This window comes from Xyrauchen texanus, chromosome 28 (assembly GCF_025860055.1).
Source record: "Xyrauchen texanus isolate HMW12.3.18 chromosome 28, RBS_HiC_50CHRs, whole genome shotgun sequence".
Taxonomy (NCBI): domain Eukaryota; kingdom Metazoa; phylum Chordata; class Actinopteri; order Cypriniformes; family Catostomidae; genus Xyrauchen; species Xyrauchen texanus.
In genome coordinates this window covers 25,878,505-25,898,702 of record NC_068303.1, presented here as the reverse complement: position 1 = coordinate 25,898,702, position 20,198 = coordinate 25,878,505, and the positions used below count along the sequence as shown (strand labels likewise).

Here is a 20,198-nt window from a genome sequence, read left to right as displayed (position 1 = left end):
TAAACCTATTTGAAATGAGGAACATGAAATTTAACATGTAAAAATAAAGGCTCCAACTAAAGATTAAATAGTACAGAAATTTTATAACTAAAACAATTGTGATCCTCAAAATTACAATTACATTTTATGTCATAATATTAAACTTGACAGGGACCCACAATGATGATAATATTAATAAAATAGTATTCAAATGGGTTACAAAAAAAAGTGTTGTACTGAAGTTTGTACATCCTGTTAATTTACAATTTTTGTTCTTAAAATAATACTGCTTTTTATTAGGCCAGCTGTATTGATGCAAATAAATATAAGACCTTTTTATTTATTTGCATTAATATTTTAGCAATAATTATTTTTCTGAAAAAGTGACCACTTTATTGCAGGCTGAAGTTATGTGGTGTCTCAGAAAAGCATCACTTATTCAGGTTGAACGAAGATATTTTCCAGCTTTTACAATGTTCACCAAAAATGTTTTACAATGTATAGCAAAATTATAGGTCAGAAAAAGCAAAGTTTCACGTGTGGCATGACGGCATATATAATTTGATTTGGCCTAGTTTGGAGGAGAAGCTTGTTAGTAGTGTTAATAATGCCGGGCCATTTGAGTTCATGTTTGACGAGAGCCTCAATGAGTGCACTGAAAAACAAATGGATGTTTCACTCTCCCCCCCCCCACCCCCCGTTCACTATACATGGGAATCAACATATAACGCGACACCATCTTTGCAGTGTAAAAGTGATTTTAGTTGCTCAAATAGTTTTTTTCCCCCGTCACAATTCAGCATGCAAATAAATGCAAGACTAATCTCAATTCAGTATGCAAATATTGTAATGACATCATCGCAGGTGGTTTTGATTTGCAAAGTTTATGAAAACCAAACAAAAAAAGATGGTACATTTACGCAGTTTTGAATTGTAGAAAATTGTGTAGATGAAAAATAAAGTTTGAGAAGTATGAATCAACACAGTGCTGCATTCCAAGCACTGTAATTCCAAGCATTCCTCAGGTCAATTTATTTCTCAGTAAATGCTTTAAACAGGTAATTGCTCAGATTATTAATGTTGCTCTTCAGGAGTTGGGTCGGCCACTAATCGCAAGATTGGCGGTTCGATTCCCGGCCCACATGACTCCACATGCCGAAGTGTCCTTGGGCAAGACATAGTGCCTTGCATGGCAGCTCTGCCACCATTAGTGTGTGAATATGTGTGTGTGTGTGTGAATGTGACGCAGTGTAAAGCACTTTGGTGAACTCTAAGGTTAAAAAAAGGCACTATATAAGTGCAGACCGTTTACCATAACGCAGTAAATTGCTGTAAAATGGCTTGATTTCCTTTTCTGGTAAATATACCACATCTTCCATTCACATATGCTATGTCTGTTTTGCTTCTATTCACACATCAACACACACATTCTGTTAAAGGAATATTCAGGATTAATATTAGTTAAGCTCAATCGACAGATTGAGCTATTACCACCAAAATGTATTTTATCCCTCATTTAAAAAAAAAAAAAAAGCTAAAATCTGGGTTCCAGTGATGCACTTTCAATGGAAGTGAATTGGGCCAATTCGTAAACATCAAAGCACTCATTGTTTCAAAATTATTGCTACAAGACATAAACAATGTGTTTTAACATGATTTTAGTTTGACAATCACTTTCTTTTCTGTACAACTTTGTTGCCGTAATGGCGTAAACACAAAAACCCCAAAACTTTCTATAATTCACCAGTTTTGCCAGAAGAATTGAAGTAAATGCTTTTATAAAATTCTAAGCTTCACATATCTGTTTTTAAACTAAATAAATTGGCCCCATTCACTTCCATTTTAAGTGCCTCACTGTAACCTCAAATTTTAATTTTTTTTAAAGGAGAAATTAGTCTACATACATTTTTGTGGTAATCAACATTATGCAACAAATGCTGTTGATTTGAGATTAACTTGTATTGCACCTGGAATATTCCTTTAAAATCTGTCATGCAATTTGCCGTAAAGGCTTTGGTCCTGCATATACCTTGTTCCCGAAGGAGGCTAGTTTTTTATCATAACTAATGGATTCATTTACTGTTCCCATAAGCTGTCGACAGAAGCACTTTATTTTGCTATCTGTTCAATTTGACATTTTTTTGACCATCACAGGCGTTAATCAGTTACTTTAGAACTTTGTGATCATACCTAAGCAGACAAACCTGTCATGTTAAGGCTTTGGTCATACATCGCATCACAATGAAATTTTAGGCCAGGCCTATTCAACTGGCGGGCCAAATCCGGGCCTTTTGACATTTTCAGTGGCCCACGTGAGGTTGTCAGTTGACTTAGGGGCTTTTCACACCAAACGTGTTTTGCGTCCGTTCATGCGGTTTTTAAATTGTTTATATGTGTAAACTTGTGCTTGACAGATGTCACAACAGATCTGTGTTTTTACAATGTCTCGTGGAGATGCGTCACGTTTTTAGATGCTTTCAGAGATTGCGCTTAAAATAATCCATACATTTTGACAAAAGGGGTAGATCAAAAAGTACTCAAATCATGCATGACTGATAAGTGTGAGTTTGGAGAAACTGAAACGTTTTATTCATTAATTTAATCAATAAATTAGATTTTCGATTTGAGTCAAGTTTAATCTATAACAAACTTCACTCTTATTGTTCAATAAAATTTTAGCATCAATCTAATTTACTCCAATTTTAAAGCACTTTTTAGTTTATTTTTTTTTGTAGGAAAAATTCTCAATATTTTATGTATATAGTTAACAAGTATTATAGGCCTTTTAAAACACAATGAATGAGATTTAGTTTAACAAAATATTGTGGCTTGGCCCACATGCCCTGGAGATTTTTCCATCTGGTCCACTTGTCTATGACGTTGAATGAATAGCCCTGCTTTAGGATAGTGTTACAACTTCTCATTCGGGTAAATTGCCAGAGCTGATATACCGGTATTTCCCTTTCCTCTTCACACACGAGCCCTAAATATAAAAATGGGGTTAATGAGGTTAGCTGTATGTGTGACCGAGCCTATTGTGAGCATGTTTGTTACATGGTGATGGGATATTTTATAAAAATTACTAGAATAGAAATAGTTTTAGATTAGAAGTGAGGTTGTCTGAACTGAAGGAGATCATATCAATATAATTACAAAGATACAGTATGCATGAAATGCATTGTGGTGATCTGTTGGTTTTAGAATATAACCAATTATCATTAATATATGTGATTGACCAATATAATGACCAGGCAAATTAATGGGCCTATATTTGGCTATTTTGAGCATATCCGCATAGGTTGATTAACTGAAATTCCCCTGAAATTCCAAAATTGTTCAACAGCTTTGTAAATGGATACTTTACATTTATTCTTTGCAAATATTATATATATATTTTTAGTATGTTTTCTGTAAATATTGCATGTTTATTTAAATTGTGTTCAAATTGTTTCTCGTATCCCAGCTTAATATGCAGAATAAACTAAGTAAGCCATTTCTAGAATGATTTCACCTAAAAATGTAACACTGGCTCTGAGGCACTATCAAAACATAACCATACAAAACCGTGTTCCTATGTCTGCGTAAAGGCCATAAATGCTTCTGATTAACCAGGACGACACAGGTAAATTTTTGTAAACACCTTACCTGGTGTTCTTACCGGCTCATCCAATGTGCGCATGTGTTGAGCGCATGCCTCTTCACGGTTTCACGTCAAAGATAGAGAATTAACACAATTAATTCAAATGTCATGTAACTTCTGATTTCTTGCTTTGTCAGATTTAGTTTTAAATAAGCTGATTTTAGAGAGAAATCAGTGTATTGGTGTGCATGCAAACAGGCTCAATGTTTGGGACGTAGCATTTTCTAGTACAGTTAATGTATGTGCTGTGGGTCTGAAGCCCCAAATTTGTGGCCCCCACTGAACAACCTCTACTGAGAAATCGCAACACAATAGCAGCGGTTTATGCTTTGCTTGAAATTGGAAGTGCCGGCAGTGTGATACGTGTTTGTTTTCTCCTGCTAATCGTTTTGTTGCAGTTTGTTATTGTCCTGCTCTGGAGGGACTTCATTGACCGGACTGAAAACCAATCTGAACAGGCTCACAATGGCATCCCAAGAGGCCATGTGGTGAAGGGCTGGTGGCGAGCCCTGAAAAAGAGATGCAGTTGGGGCCGAATAGGAAGGCAATGAGGGGGCGTTGTTTATGTGTGTATTGTGTGCTTGTGCGGCGATACTGCCAGTGGAAGATTCTTACATCGGTTAGGTGCATTCTGGGTTCATAAAGGGACAACATCGTAAAGTCATTACTCTTAGCAAGGAGTCACTTATGGGAGGGTGATTGTTAGAGGTTGTTAAAGGAATAGTTCTCCCAAAGTGGAGAATTCTCATAATTTTCTCACCCCCATGCCATCCCAGATGTGTATGATTTTCTTTTGCAGAACACAAATGAAGATTTCATCTCTGTAGGTCCATACAATGGAAGTAAAAGGAGGGTCCAAAACGTTTATGCTCCAAAAAGCACATAAATACAGCATAAAAGTAATCACTAAGACTCCAGTGGTTTAATCCATGTTTTCTGAAGTGATCCAATTGGTTTTTGGGTGAAAACAGGCAATAGTGTTACTTAAATTTAATTTATAAATCTTGACATCTGCAGTGATTTTAGGCTCGACTACACTTCCTAGTGCCATCTAGCGCTCTGCGCATTTGTCAAGCAAGTGTAAATATATATTTTGTGTGTGTGTGTGTGTGTGTGTGTGTGGATGTTTAATTTTACAACGAATGCAAAATGTGACAACACAGGACAGGCCTACTAGGGCAAGTGACTGTTCTATCAACTGGCCCAAAACATTGGCCCGGGGTGATCCTTAATGGCCACATAAACTACACCAAGAATCTTATCTGTGTCGTTTTCATTTTTTTAGTTCACGTGGAGTTGGCATTCATGCTAAGTGGCGATCTCCGCAGCGGGGCAGTGTGATCCGCTGCCCTGTGTCTTGGCCGCCCTCTCTCCCACCTCTTACACCAGGGGTTTTCCTCCCTTCTCTCAGAGCTTCCTGTCAGTCCCTTATCTCTTGTCACAATTCTCTCTGACATACTAGCATGCACACAGGAGGCTATTCCAAGTTGTCCCTTCTCAGCAGACATTTCATTACCTTGATTTATAGAGCTGTTACGCAGAGGCATTTGTAGGTATTTTCCATCTTAGAGTAGTAAATAATTTCTTTTAAGTTTTGCTTTAAATTTAATAGGTTGTTGATGCACTTTTTAATTAGTTTGTAATTTGATGGTCTAGTTTATGCAGATGTATTTGTTCAAAATTTTGATTAAGCTTTTACATCTTGCATGGCAATGCTTTAAGTTTGAATTAATCCTCTCGGAGAGTATTTTAGGAAGCAGGCCGACATTCTTGGCTGCTGCATCACACCTCATGATTTTTTTGTTTTAAGTTCAGCTTTTAAAACTAAACACCTCAAGACTGTTGTGTTCTTTTTCATTCTCCATTCCATTACTAGTTGATTTATAAATGTTTTATGTGCACATCCCTTATACTAAGTGATGGAAAAAATGCCTCTCAAAGTTCAACAAAAATTAAAGTTGACCAACTAGCTTAATCATATTTGTCATTGATTGGGATAGTGATGTCCATGACCAGTGTTTTTGAAATATTCCAATACATTTTCAAAGTTGTGCCTTCCTCACATTGTATTTTAACCTCTCCTTTTCACATTTTTTAATGATTGGTTTTCAGGGTTTATTCTTGATGTCTCCCTTATTTCTCTCTCTCTTCTCGGGGGCCTTAGTTAGGCTGTAGGCTAGTGTGTATGGAGTCATGAGGAGTGGGTGTGATTTATCTCCCTTGGTCTCTCTGTAGCCCCCTCCACTCTTGCAGACCCAAAGGAAAGAGCAGAGTTTGCTTGAACGTGGCTCGGTTTGCAAGGCCCCAGCATTAGCTGGAATAAACCCTCCTGCTGCTGGTGAAAAATGTCCTGTGATTGGCTAATTAATCAGTCAAAAGGGGAGCTTCGCGGCCTGTGACTTGAGGGACCCGAGCAGGCGACCACTGAGGACCCGCTGATAAATGGACTCCCGCCTGCTTCATACATCAGCGAAACTTAGTCATTTTTTACCTCTGCTATTTGCGTCAATGGTGGATTGCTAAGGCCTATACTTGTATTTTGCGCAAAACTTCATCGGTATGTGTGAAATGTGTTTCATACAATCCTTTGACATGGTTTGACCGCTTAAATTTCCTTAATATTGTTTTTTTTTTTTTGAGCATAATGCCCATTACAACTATTATATTTGAAACTGCTTATAGTAAACTTTCAATTTTGTTTCTGTTCCATTTTTAAATAACAATGAAAACGTTGTCTTGTAATCTAAATTAAATTTAGCATGGTAGTATGCAATGAAATTATGATTTTGATCTTTTCCTGATTATTTCTGTGCTATATTTAATTTAATGGGGAAGCTCCTTAACTACCTGCTGTTGGAAGTTCCTTGCAAAAATCGAAGCAGTATTTTAGAATGCATATCTAATTGTAATTTATTGAATAGTTGAATAGTTTATTGAAAATTAAATAGTTTTTCAAAAATATTTATGATCCACAAAATGGTGATTTTAAGAGTTGGTGTTTAAACATTTTAAATGCAGCAGTTAGATTTGTTTTCCATATAGACTACAAAAAAAATAAATAAATAATGAGCCGGATATTTGCTTTGTATATTTCTTTACTATGGTCCTCCATACTCTGTTATATATCATTAATAATAATTATCATCTACTGGCCGACTCACTGTTTAGTATTTGTACCTTTTTTATGTAATTTTTATTCTCTTAAAAAAAAAAAAGCATTATTTTCGATTGCTTGGTGTATTTAAAATGTGAAATACTTTTTAGAAATGGGCATGTTTATGTCCATATGTTTGTGTTTTAACTTTTGTTCCACTGCAATGGATCCATTTTATGGAACATAGGAGTCATCTACTGGCTGACGCACTTAGTATTTGAGACAGTGGATATATCAGTCAATGTTAAACCTAAATGTATATATATTTTTTTTTTGTTATGAGTTGTGATCTGTCTTTATCAAAGTGTGTACTAAGACAGTCGGGCTGTCTCCATGGTTCCAGTCAGGCGTTCAGGCATCTCCTCTCGCTGTGCTTCCAGGGGTTGGCGTGACCCCCTGTGGCCTCTCCCACTCCCACACCAGTCCTAACACAAAGCCCTCAGACTAGAGGGTTGTACCTGCAGTTGCTCCAAATCAGCCCACGCCCGTCCTCATGAAAGATCGCTGGCCAGTTGACTCGTCCATTCCCCCGACGTCGCCACCTCGCCAATTGAGGAGAAGAGGCTCCACCATTTCGCAGATGTGGTGAAGGGGTGAGAGGCAGCCATTTGCCGCATGGGAGTCGGCTAGTGGGCGGGGTGGAACACTGAAATGCTGCTGAGGATGCAAAACTTGAGCTCCAAATACCCCAGCAGGCCATTGGAGCTCCTATAGCAAAACCTCAGAGTTTCATCAACATTAAGTTTACCATTACATGCATTTAAGTCTGAAGACCACCTATTTTAAGGATATTCACAAGTCAGATTTTCAAAGGCTATAGACACAACTATAAAGTTGAGCTTCATTCTGCCAACATTTACTTGCTAACAAATAAGGCTTTGTCTTTTTACATTAAGGGGTATGTATGTTGGAGCCATAGTCAGGTAGTTAGCATAGAGTTGTGGTTCGCATGCAGGTGATGTAAATTGTGCAAGCTGGATTAAAACTTGCAACGCTTCTATACCTATAATTTCCTCACCTCTCTACTTTCATCTCAATAAAAAGTGGGGGAAAAATGGCCAACAATTTATTTATTTTTTCCACATTAACATTAATTACCAAACCATTCTAGGCCTGAATACTATGACCAGAACAGATTTGTACCCATTCAGGACAAGTAGACACCAGTGCAAATTGGCACGTTGCGACCATGTGGTCTGGCATGTTTAACTACTCAACTAATGCAGTAACCGATGCCTTTTTGTGCTGGTGTTCAAAGACATGTTTGTTTTCATGCGGGGAGCCCTAATATGTTCTCAGATAACATCTAATTGCCTCAAACAAAGGCATGGCCTCCCTCATGCTGTTGACAGGGCTGCGTTGCTGCCGCTACAGATTAATAATATAACAGGCCAAAATGACTCCGCTCCGGCAACTGGCTTTACGCCCATGCCGAACCAGTGACGCGTACAAATTAGTGCAAAAATAAAAAGGGCATTGACAAAAATAGGTAACTGAAATGGCTAACCTATGCAGTCATTGTTGGCCTGGGCTGGATGGCCCTGGCATGGTGATTACAGTACGAACAGAGGAAGCTAACTGCCTGATGTTGCTTAGAACCACCACCATCGCTGTTTTCATGGGCTCAGGCTTGCATTTAATCACGGCCAGTTTAATCTAATAAATCACAGCAGGGAAGAGAATAAATGGTGCGTCCTCCATCTTGAGGCTGACACATCAGCTCCTTGGAGGGCACAGAAAGGCAAGCACTTTACATTGTAAAGCAAGCAGAGTTTAGTTATGATGCCCTATGCATTGTGTTGTCGCGATTTGTTACTCATGATAAGGAATGAAGTCTAGGGTTTGTGGAGAGGTCTGCATCAAGCTGGCTTAGTAGGTGCATTAGGTGTAGGTCTTTATTCAAATGCACCTTCATATGACCTGTTTTACTCATTTGGTTTGTTGTTTTTATTTGTTTATGTAGTGTGAAGGCATTGTTTAAGGTTATCTTAAACAGTATATAGAAATGTTTATGTCCATATATCATTTTAACTTTTGGTCCACTGCCATGGAGCCATATAATGCAACATTCAAATGTATTTTTTAACCTACTAATGCATAAATAATTAATCACCTCTTTCATCCCCATTAGTGATAGACTGATATTTGGCCATTTTACAATTGTCGGCAAAGGACTTCACTCCAAAATAATAAACGTGTGAAGAGATGACAAAAAAATCACAACAGAAATGTCACTTGTATATAGTAAAATGTAATATTCAGTGTTGTAACAGTAGTCATAATATTGGTAACCGATAACTGTGTTCACTTGGCCGATTAAAAGAAGTGTTAAGTTTCACTTGTGTCAGTTCCAAAATCTAGGTTTTTTTTTTATTTCATTTTTTAAGTTTATGCAAATTTGAGTAAATATAGCATAAAAGAAGTGTTTGTTTTACTTTAGAAATTCTGTGTACATCTGATTTGCTGTTGTTCAATTGTATTATGTTTATTTACATGATATCGGCCATTTTACGTCAAGGTAAACATCCATGGTGGTTTGGATGAAACATCAAACACTAAAACCTTAAAGCAAAAAATCTGTCTATTGTAGTGGACACCCAGCACTAAAGGGTTGAATTATTGTTGTTTGATTGCCACCCATAGGACATTAATTTAACAAGTCATCTAAAGTTTTTTAGATGACAGACAAAAAGTGTCTGTCTTAATCAAAGAGTAGCATTATGCTAAACTTAAATTCGAAGTAATTGAATTTTAAATTATGGCAGGTTATTGATTTAATTTATTTGTTCTGCTTCGTTTTATTATGATTACTTTATATTATGATTAGGGCTGTCAATCGATTAACATTTTTAATCGAATTAATTACATTTCGGTGTCCCGATTAAATAATCGCATATACAAATATTTGCTGAGAAAGCCCCTCTTATAACAATAATTAAATATATGATGATTATACATATATATATAAATATATAATTATACATAGTTATCTTTAAATATAAAAAAAATTAAATATCTATATATAGATATATCAATCAGACATGTTTGTGTAGCGTCTCGGGTGCGTTGTGTCATAAACATAAAATGTTTAGGTCACTGTGTCAAGTTAAATATAGTTTAATACTCAATCTTTAAACACATCTTGAGATTCCTTAGTTCGCATTTGCGCTCCGAGTGTTTTGAATGCAAGAACGTAACGCATGTTTGTGATGTTCTGCCTACTGAAGTGTTTTCTTCACTGTATAAACTGTGTGTTGCTCATACAACTGAAATTTCACTTTCTGCCCTCTGGACTAAACGGGTGGTACTACAAGCTTGCATTTCTCAGGACTCTTACTTATTATGGTCTGGGGGAAGTGTGATTTAATTGCGTTCATTTTTTTAACGTGTTATTTTTTGTAAAATTAATCGCACTGAATTATGATACATGTTAAAATGCTCATTAAACCATGCAAAGTGCTGTAATGGTTGGGTGCCCCCTGTTTTGCTGTCCTCCCACGTGAGTGGTATGAAGGATGGTGCGGCGGGTCCTTTTTCCTCATCAGGGAGGGACAGCTGGGTAATCTGGGTCCCGATCCATAAGCCCAGGCCATCACCAAATTTATAATAGTGGCAGGACAATGAGAAAACACTCGCACAATCAACCCTATTCCCAATATCGTCTCGATATTATACATCGGTCTGTGCGCGTAATGGGCTGTGATCCATGTTGTTTTGAATATAGTTTAACTTGTAACCCTCAAGGGAGTAAATTATCTTCAATACCTCCATCCTAAAAAAAAATAGGGGGATAAAAAGAGAAAATGCAGTCGTGAGACTAAACTTTTTTTTTTTTTTTTTTTGAAAGATTGATTTAATCATAAATGCTTTTTATCTAGTGCTGTTTTCTACAGTCCATGCCACACAGAGCTATTATTCATTCAGTCTAGGGCTATTGTTTTCGTATACGTTTTCTGCTTTTAAAGACTATCTAAATGAAAAATACTGGAGTCATAACTACAGTGAATTGGAGAACTTGAAGCGCATATTTGGGAAAGATCCCTTTGAACTAGAATAAAGCACATTCCTTTTACTACATTTAAAAAAAAAAAAAAAAAAAAGGCTTGCAGTTTGTTTTATTGGGCCATCCAATGAGGAAAAATAAATTTCTGTGCAAGAAAAATGAAAAAATGTAGACTTAAATTGGTTAATTGCCGTGTTTCTGCATTTTTTTTTTTTTAATTTGTATTTAAATACTGTATACTTTGCTTTCCACTAATAGGTTACACTTTGCTTTTTAAGCATTAGAGGCACAAATCTCACTTGTTTTGTTTTATTAGAACTAATCCATCCATCTTCTATAACCGCCTGTCCCATGCAGGGTCGCGGGTAGTGCTGGAGCCTATCACAGCTGTCTCGGGCCCAAGGCAGGGAAACACCCTGGACAGGTGGCCAGTCCATCACTGGGCAACACACACAGACATACACATTCACACTCTCACTCACACCTAAGGGCAATTTAGGGGGAATTTTGGACTGTGGGGGAAACCGGAGCACCCAGGGGCTGCTCATGTGAACACTGGGAGAACATGCAAACTCGGACGTTCTTACTGTGAGGCTGCAGTGCTATCCACTAAGCCAATGTGCCGCCTTAGAATTAATATGTTAAACTATTATCTACCCTAAAATAAACACAGCATGAAATCAGTAGCTTCTAATATACACTCATCTAGTCCCACTCCCTTAAAATAATGGGTACAAATTTACAATAATGTTCCATTTGTTAACATGAACAATACTTTTACAGCGTTTATTAATCTTGGTTAATTTTAATATAGTAATACATTTTTAAAATCAAAAGTTGTATTGGTTAACATTAATGCACTATGAGCTAACACAAACTCACAATGAACAATTGTATTTTATTAACTAGCCTTAACAAAGATTAATGAATGCTGTAAAAATAATATATTGTTCATTTTTGGTTCATGATGCATAAAGCATTAACTAATGTTAACAAATGGAACCATATTGTAAAGTGTTACCAAATATTGTTATAATTATGGCCTGTCTTGCCTCTCTTGACCGTATCCAACCATTTAAATGACAAAAGTCTCTCATCATTTTGCCAGGATCTGTACAATTGTCATTCAATTCACTGTAGTCATTTATTAACATATTTTCAATAACCATTATTGCATGATTTTCCCCTTTTAAATTATTTGACATTTCCTCAACCAGCAGGTCCAACAGGTTAATAAACTGCTAAAAAATGTGTTCTTTGCTTACCTTTACCCTGGTTGTACTTAACGTTCAATTAATACATTTATTTTTTTACATCCTCAGTTTTGAGTATTTTTAAAGTATTGAAAATATCCCTACTAGAAATAATCATAATTTATATATAGCTCTGTATTATTGTACCATATTGCAGTCTTTAATCCCTGGACACTAGATGTTCTCTTTGCTGATGCAGCACTTGCAGTGCTAAACTAGCATAGTCAGAGCACCGTGTCTATACAGGGAGGAATATTACTTTTGTGTTATAAATTAGGGACTGTGTGACATCGCACAGAGTGGGACAAATTAGTTGCAGTTTTCAGCAGTAAATTCAGAAGTGTCGTCACAATTAGTTTCTTTGGTTTGTAAAACATTGTTCAAAGGCATTTCCACAAAACACTTTTCATCTTCTCTGGCTGGTTTGGACTGTCTGTTGCAATGTGTTGCCGTCAGCGCCGATGTCTTGTTCTTCAGTTTCTTCAGTGTGGCTTTTTGAAACCCCCCACCCCCCCCTCTAGTACAGGGCCCAACCCCCCCCCCATCGAGCCACCCATCCCTGTGGAGAGCGAAGCAGGAAAGAGCCCATTGCTCCTGCTGTAGGGGCCTTATCTGAACACCGCACACAGTTCAGGGAACGCATCCTCTTCCTGGGGCCTCCCATCTGCCAGGAGGAGAGAGAGAAAAAGAGAGGGGAAGGCGATGGAGCAGGAATGTGGAGAAATGGAGAACAGAAGCAGAGAGGGTTTAAGGAAATTTGGGGGCCGTTTTTAGTGTGCTCTAGTCATTTTGTTTGTTTGTTTTTTTTTTTTTACACATTTTTGAAAATGTCCTTTAAATTTAGGTAAATGTAATCATGTCATATGGAGTAATTTTAGTTTATGAAAGTTGTTATTTTGATTGTGAAAAATGACAAAATCTTGTCTGTAACAGACAACACTTTAACAATGTATTCATATAGATCAATATATACTTAAAATGGCCTCCATGTATAACATTTAGACAAAGTATGTGGCTTTTAAAATTCAAAATATTGTTTGTTTCCTCATTCAACAACGCTGTCATTGGCCTACCTCTGTCTGCGCTATTTTTAATTGTTGGTCTGTGTACTCACTCTAGGCTTTTAAGCACGTGAAATTATGTTGATATGGGAATGGACTAGGGTATTCTCGTTTAAAGAAATTATATTATATAAAAAATGTTACGATATAAAGTCTACTCGCTTTCCAAGCACAATAAAAACATGCAGCTTTGAAATATGTATCCTTTCAATTGAGCCAAGGTGTTTGATCTTCTTTTGGTCTCACATTGTCTTGTCATCCATATTTGCATTTTCGAGCAAGGACTAAAAATAAAATGTTTTTCATTTTGGTTCGTTCTGAGCAAAAACTGTATTTTTTCGTTCCGGTTCAGAAGTTACACTTCTGTCTTGGTAACAGGTAAGAGCAAAATAAAAGAAAGGCAAATAACGTTCTTTTTGAAATGACTGTACTCTGTGCTAAAGGGTGGGTAAAATACCAATTGCAGTGTTGCCAGATCTCCTAAGAGAAACAAGCAACCTGGTCAGGAAAAACAAGCCCAAAATAAGCCACTTGCCTCACCAAGATAAGTGAAATAAGCAATTATTTTTTTCCCCTGTGTGGAGGATTTATCAGCATAGAAATCATAACAAGCATACAGTTAATTAATGGTTAAGTATCATTTTAATTACAGATCTGATTCTCAGTCAAAACATGACAGCATCAAATCTGTATAAATGCATCATAACGAACAATAATTCAGCGAAGACTTGGAACAACTGAGAAATGTATCTAGTATCTAGATTAGCAGTGCATGTACAGAATATGTGGTAATTATACATAGTTGTTAAAAAAGGTCTTTATTCAGAGAATGCTACATCCACAAGAAATGTGTGATGCAGCGGTTTCTTTCTGGATCAAAGCACACGTTTTATTTTTTCGGGCAACTTTGAAGTGGTGTATTTCCAAAAAATACTTCTATTAAATAAAATACTGATACGGCCTTCGGTTTTATGAAAAAATTATTGGAATGAAATTAAACTTATAACCATTTACCAGCATTTAAAAATAACCTTTTCACTCCGGAACAATTGAAAATCCCATTACATTTTGGTTACGTTCTTCAAATAAATCGCGTTTCTTTTTCCTTTTTTGTTCCTTGAACCGTTTTTAGCCCCTGGTTTAGAGTTCACCAATTTTGAACTTTTATCTGCGGTGTAGTGTGAGATTTCTTCACATTAGCTTGCGTTTCCAATCTTTTCAAAGCGTTCGGATGCTTTAGACAGATATTTTTGAAGCGTTTATCATTGGTTGCATCATCATTTGTTGGTCTTAGCCATAAATGGTGTGTTTTTAGGACCCTGTGTCAAGTTAAATTTAGATGTAAACTTTATATCCCTTAATTACGTAATTTACATGTGGGTCAGAGGGGCATGATTAATTTTTCATATTCTTAATCATACTAAATTAAAACATTAAATAGAAAGCACTAATTCAAACAAAAATGTTTGTCTGTTTTAATTTTGTCTAATTTTAGCTGATGAGATTAAATCCAGAGACATTACCCTCGCAGACCCGAGCGCTTGGCAAAGCGTTGCCAGCATGTGGTGTTGAACATGCTAATGTGCATTCTTACACTACTCAAGGGCAATATAATTATCTTCAAAAGTTTGTGCTATAAAACACGTTATTATTGAGGTAGGTTGCTACAAATATACAGTATTGACTAGCTATTGTTCAGCATTTCTTTTAAACAGTTGCTCCTCTAACACGCGCTATCAAGCTTGCGTAGCTAAAGTGTCTGCATCATTGTACTTGTGTAGAGCACATTTTAGACAACACTGTTTCTAGTACATGTTTACGCTCTCATTAAGACATCCAACACAGTCATGAAACCTGGACTTGCGTTATATGTGTGTCAGCTTCCCTGCTTGTTTGTTTGTGAGTGCATGTATGTGGTTGCATGTGTGTGGTATAACCCGATCCGCACTCAGCATAGTTGAGGGAATGCTACCAGCAGCACTTCTCTCGGCACATTAGAGAGATAAGCCTAATGGAGGTCCCCAGGCGGAGAGACATCGCACCACACACACACACTATCAGCATCTCTCTGATGAGGATTTCCCCACTCACTCCATCTCTCTTCCTCTTCTTTCTCTCCCAAGAGTGATTTCACAGTTCACTCTAAAATGCCCCCCAGTTGTTTCGCTAAGTCCCTGCTACATGCTGTCTCTTTTGAAGGGAACACCATTGTGCTGGACCTTGGAAGTAAAGTTCCGTGGTCCTCTTTCAAGGCAACTTATAACTTTTGCAAGACCTGTAGAAGCAACATCTAGCCACGATGCTAGCCAGATGCTCAGTGATTTGGACCGTGGTATGATTGTTGGTGTCAGACAGGCAGGTTTGAGTATTTCTGTAGCACTGATCTCCTTGGATTTTCACACACAACAGTCTCTAGAGTTTACTCAGAATTGTGCCAAAAACAACAAACATCCAGTGAGCGGCAGACCTGAAGACAGAAAAGCCTTGTTAATGACAGGGGTCAACGGAGACAAATTTTTTTTAATGGAGTTAACGTGTAATGTGACCCTTTGAATAAACCGTAGTTCATGAGCAGCGAGTCAATTTGCGCAAATGCTGATAATGTCACATTGACCATCGGGAAAATGTTGGGAGACATTATACTGATTCCTGTGCCAAGCATTTTATCAGATAGCCCAGATAGATCTCGGAACTTTGTAAAATGATTGCAGCTAGACGGCTTTGCGGCGCACTATGAAAGTTGCAAGGCGCGGTGCGAGCGCAAAGTAAAAGTGTGACCGCAAGGCGATCGCCTGTGTTCCGCAACTGCTACCGGGTCCTTGAACAACATATAATGTGCCAGTAAAGACAGCCAGTGGAGTTTCTGGGGAGTTGGTGCCTTATGCAGACTGCATAATATGTGTATAAGGGGTGGGGGCAGGGGGCAACCAATAATCCTCTCAGTAGTCCGAACTGTCCTCCTGTATTCTTCTGATTTCATAGCTGAACCAATCAAGACAGTTACTGAAGTGCAGAAGACAGACTCAATGACTGCTGAGTAGAACTGTATCGGCACCGCCTGTGGCAGGTTGAACTTCCTCAGCTGGCGAAGGAAGTAACACCTCTGCTGGGCCTTTTTCACAATGGAGTCAATGTGGGTCTCCCACTCTAGGTCCTGTGAGATGGTAGTGCCCAGTATCCTGAATGACTCAACTGCTGCCAGTTTTGGAGAGCCTGTGCCCACTGCAGCCTCAGCTTTCTGTTCTTGGCTGACATAAGTGGAACTCGACGTGGTCTTCTGCTGTCATAGCCCATCCATCTCCAGGTTCGATGTGTTGTGCATTCTGAGATACTATTCTACTACTACAATTGTACAGAGTGGATATCTGAGTTACCATAGCTTATCTGTCATCTCGATACCAGTCTGGTCAATGGGCATTTTAGTCCAGTTCAGTACAGGTGTACTTAAAGTGGTCGATGAGTGTACATTTGAGATTTTACTTGGTTTATTGGAGAATGCATCATCATGATTTTAACTTCAGACTATTCTCACACATTTGCGACATTCCACAGACATGCAGTCATGTAATAACAGTAGTAGTGTTTCGTAGTATACTGCATACATTTGCCTTATAAGGACTGCTGAGCCTCCTCTGTATTAAAAATTAATGTTACAACTATTGCGATTAAAATTAACAGTTGTTATATTCAATTTAACTAATGTGCATAACTTGGATATATATAATGTGAAATGTATTTATTTTCTTTTATACGCGGTAGCTTAATCACTGCATTTAAAGCCAGTGGAGACCGACAGCATCAAGACTCTGCTCAGTTAATTGACCAATCAAAATGTAATAATTTGCATTCTGCAATCTATACTAAAGAATTATTTTAACCTCTGAAGCATTACAGGTAGCAATTTAATGTATTTTGCTCTTATTTCATGGTTGTACAAAGCCCTTGCAACCTGTGTATATTTTTTAGAAAATGAGCCCAAACACGGTGAGTTTTTTTTTCCCCCCCGGTTGGTCCCTCGATACATCTTTTGAAAAATGCCGTTTTCACAGCATCTCTGGCGTAATGTAGAGCACCGGCATGGTTTAGCGCAGGCTTCAGAGTGGGTATTCTTCACCGCAAATCATTATGCATTGAGGAGGCCATTAGCAAAATGAAGACGAATGGGAGAGAGAGTCTCTGTGATAAAGTATTGGAGGACGACAGTTTTATCTAAAGCGTTCCTCTGTGGTCTTTCAACATCGTCACCATGTCTTGCTATACAATGGCCTGTTATGATTAAGCTGTATCTTGTGCTAGAAAGTTCTTTCTCTTTCTTAATGCTTATAATATCAGTCTTAGTTCTGCCAGCACAAGCACTGATAGTCACTCATCAAGCAGGTTTTTCAGGAATTGGTTGTTTAGTCCAGCCATTTACGCAGTAACTCAGTGACCCATTTTTAATAGGTCTGTTTGCTCTTTATTGGTCCATTACTAATTCGAGTAATTAACACAACTAATAATTTACAGCACGGTGTAGAAATATGACAATCAACTGAAATCTTTCAGACCACAGAAGTTTAGAAGAACTTTTTTTTCCTCTTTAGACTATATATATTTATTATTATTTTTAATGGAAGTTTTGTAATATTTTGTGTTTTCAAAGTTTCTCCTGGATTTAAAAAGTAATTTAAGTGAAGTGTTCCGTAAATATAAATTATCAGATCGACTTCAAACACTATGTTCCTTGATGTCATTAGATACTTGGGACAAGTCTCAGCATGACAGGACATTGATTGACAGCTACTGTTGTAGCATTTAATTACACATGTAGTTAGGGAGGAGTTGTGTGTGGGTGTGTGAACGATGGTGAATTGGATGTAAAAGGGATTTGGGTTTGAGGGTTGTCCTGTTTGTTCCTAACTGACAGGTCTTCTTTCTCAATATTTGATGTATTAGAACAAATTCCACTTCAGTGTTTGTGACTATGTCTTATCTTTCTATTCTAAATTCTGATTGGTTAAGCTGTGTTCAAAGTGTAATATGCCGATAAGCACACACCTGGGGCAGCACAATCTATATTAATGTGCAAAGTTGCTACGTTCCTTGTCAATGGTATACTGCCTACAGTTAGACTTATGAGCTATTCACTTGGTGGAAAAAAATGGCTTTTTCCAATTATTGGTATTAATATACTGTATATAACTTTATTGAACATCGTTGTGTTTTATCATATTGCTGTTGCAGCCATTTTAGACTGCAATAAGACAATTAAGGCCATACATCACATTGGTTTTACCACAGAAAGAGGGTTTTAGGCACTCAATGTCCCTTACCCATGGTTAAAAACCACTGATATACGGTCTCATGCGTATTGCTTTTTTTTGGTCTAATAATGCATTTAATTAAGTAGTGTAAATCATTTTCTTAATTGCTCATGTTATAACACTTACCGTATTTCTTGTGTTATTTAGGAAAGCAGTGGGCCTGACTCTCAGGAAGAGAGAGAGGGGGTCAATGAGACAGAAAATAACCCCAACCCAGTGGAGCAACTAAATACAGTGACCAGCACACTGACCATGCAAGAGTACTTCTCCCAGCGGATGGCCCAACTCAAGAAGGCTCAGGTGGGCAGTGACTCAGCAGCATCTTCACCTGGGTTCAGCAGCAAGGCTTCAGCTGCCTCCTTGGATGGCTCCCCAAACACCAGAGATATCGAACAGTCTAAAAAGAAGAAAAGTAAGAAAATAGTCAGAGATGGCACTGAGGAAATAGTAGAGGATGTTGCACTGACCTCAGTAAAGAAAGACAGCCTTGAAGAGCCAAGTCGCTCAGAGAAAAAGAAGAAAAAGAACAAGAGAAGGCGAGAGGAGAGGGGTGAGGATAGAGGTGAAGTGTGCAGCGCCTCTACTGTAACGGATGATGCTGCTGAGGAAGAGGCTCTAAGCTCAGAGAGGAGGAAGATGATAAAAACATCTCCAGAGATTCATGCAGAGACATTTGAAGAACATAAAATGGTAGAAATAGAAAATGTAGACCTTGAAGTTTCTGATAAAAAGAAAAAAAAGAAGAAAAAGAGAAAGCAGCAGCAGGAGGAGAGAGTGACTGAGGAAATCATGCCCAAAAAGGACAAGAAAAAGAAGAGAAATTAGGACGAATTATGTTTTCTAGTTCTTGTTACTCTTGAAAGGTCAGCTTTTTAATACCGTGACCATTTTAATATTGAGAACCAAAATGAAGCCCATGAATTTATTAAATCCATTATTTGTTTTTTTCTCTATATTTAAATTGAATGACAAACATCATTAAAAATGATCTCAACTGTATATGCAGTTATGTCTTTTATTTATGAGTGTGAGATGTGTTTTTTTCTTATTGTGTGTGTGTGTGTGTGTGTGTAGTGAGAGGGGGACAATTATGCTTTCTGCCTGTCAATCATTTTGTGCATTTCATTGAATTGTAGTTGCAGGGAATTATTGAGGCATAATGCATTTTTATGCCATGTTGTTCACAACAGTTGTCAGTTGAGGGTGCTAATTTTTAATAATCAATCTTTGAAATGTCACCTGTAGAAATCTGTATATAAGCGTGTACATTTTATATATTCGTAACACTTTTATATTGAACCCCCCCAAATGCATGACTTGTGCTATGTTGAAAAAACTGTTCTGTGAATATTGCAATGAAATCGAGTAATGGTGTCTACCCTTTTCATCCCTTAGCTTTTCTTTTTTCTTTTAAATATTTGCATCAAATTATGATTGAAGAGCAGGATACCAGTGATTGAACCAAAGCTATACTACAGGAAACCCCAGTCTTGGAAATCGAGCAATACAGTTTAATTAGTTGTAAAAGGTCACTGTTATATAGAGGGACACCTGCTGTTTGCCCAAAACCCAAAATTAGCTTTGTCTACCTTGGAGTTACTTGAATGGCCCAAAATGCTGGTAGTATTTACAGTCAGTATTATTTATACAAATAGACAGTTTTGGGACATGGAACATGGGACTTGTGTTTAATCTCACCTATTATACACGCATCCTTAATGATGACGCTAAACAAACAGGCTTTCTTTATTTTTTTAAGGATGATTGATGAAACACCACTCGGTGTAACCCTGCTTTTCTTTGTT

General features: G+C 37.5%; 1 protein-coding gene across 1 annotated transcript in view; it reads left to right on the top strand.

The window, feature by feature from the left end:
* pinx1 (PIN2 (TERF1) interacting telomerase inhibitor 1) overlaps nt 1-19,392 on the top strand; it is a 47,339-nt gene extending 27,947 nt beyond the window's left edge. Inside the window, exon 7 of the mRNA XM_052096349.1 lies at nt 18,541-19,392. Coding sequence (XP_051952309.1) covers nt 18,541-19,218 — 678 coding nt within the window. The 3' untranslated portion in view covers nt 19,219-19,392. The remainder of the gene's footprint in view (nt 1-18,540) is intronic.
* The last annotated feature ends 806 nt before the right edge of the window (nt 19,393-20,198 follow it).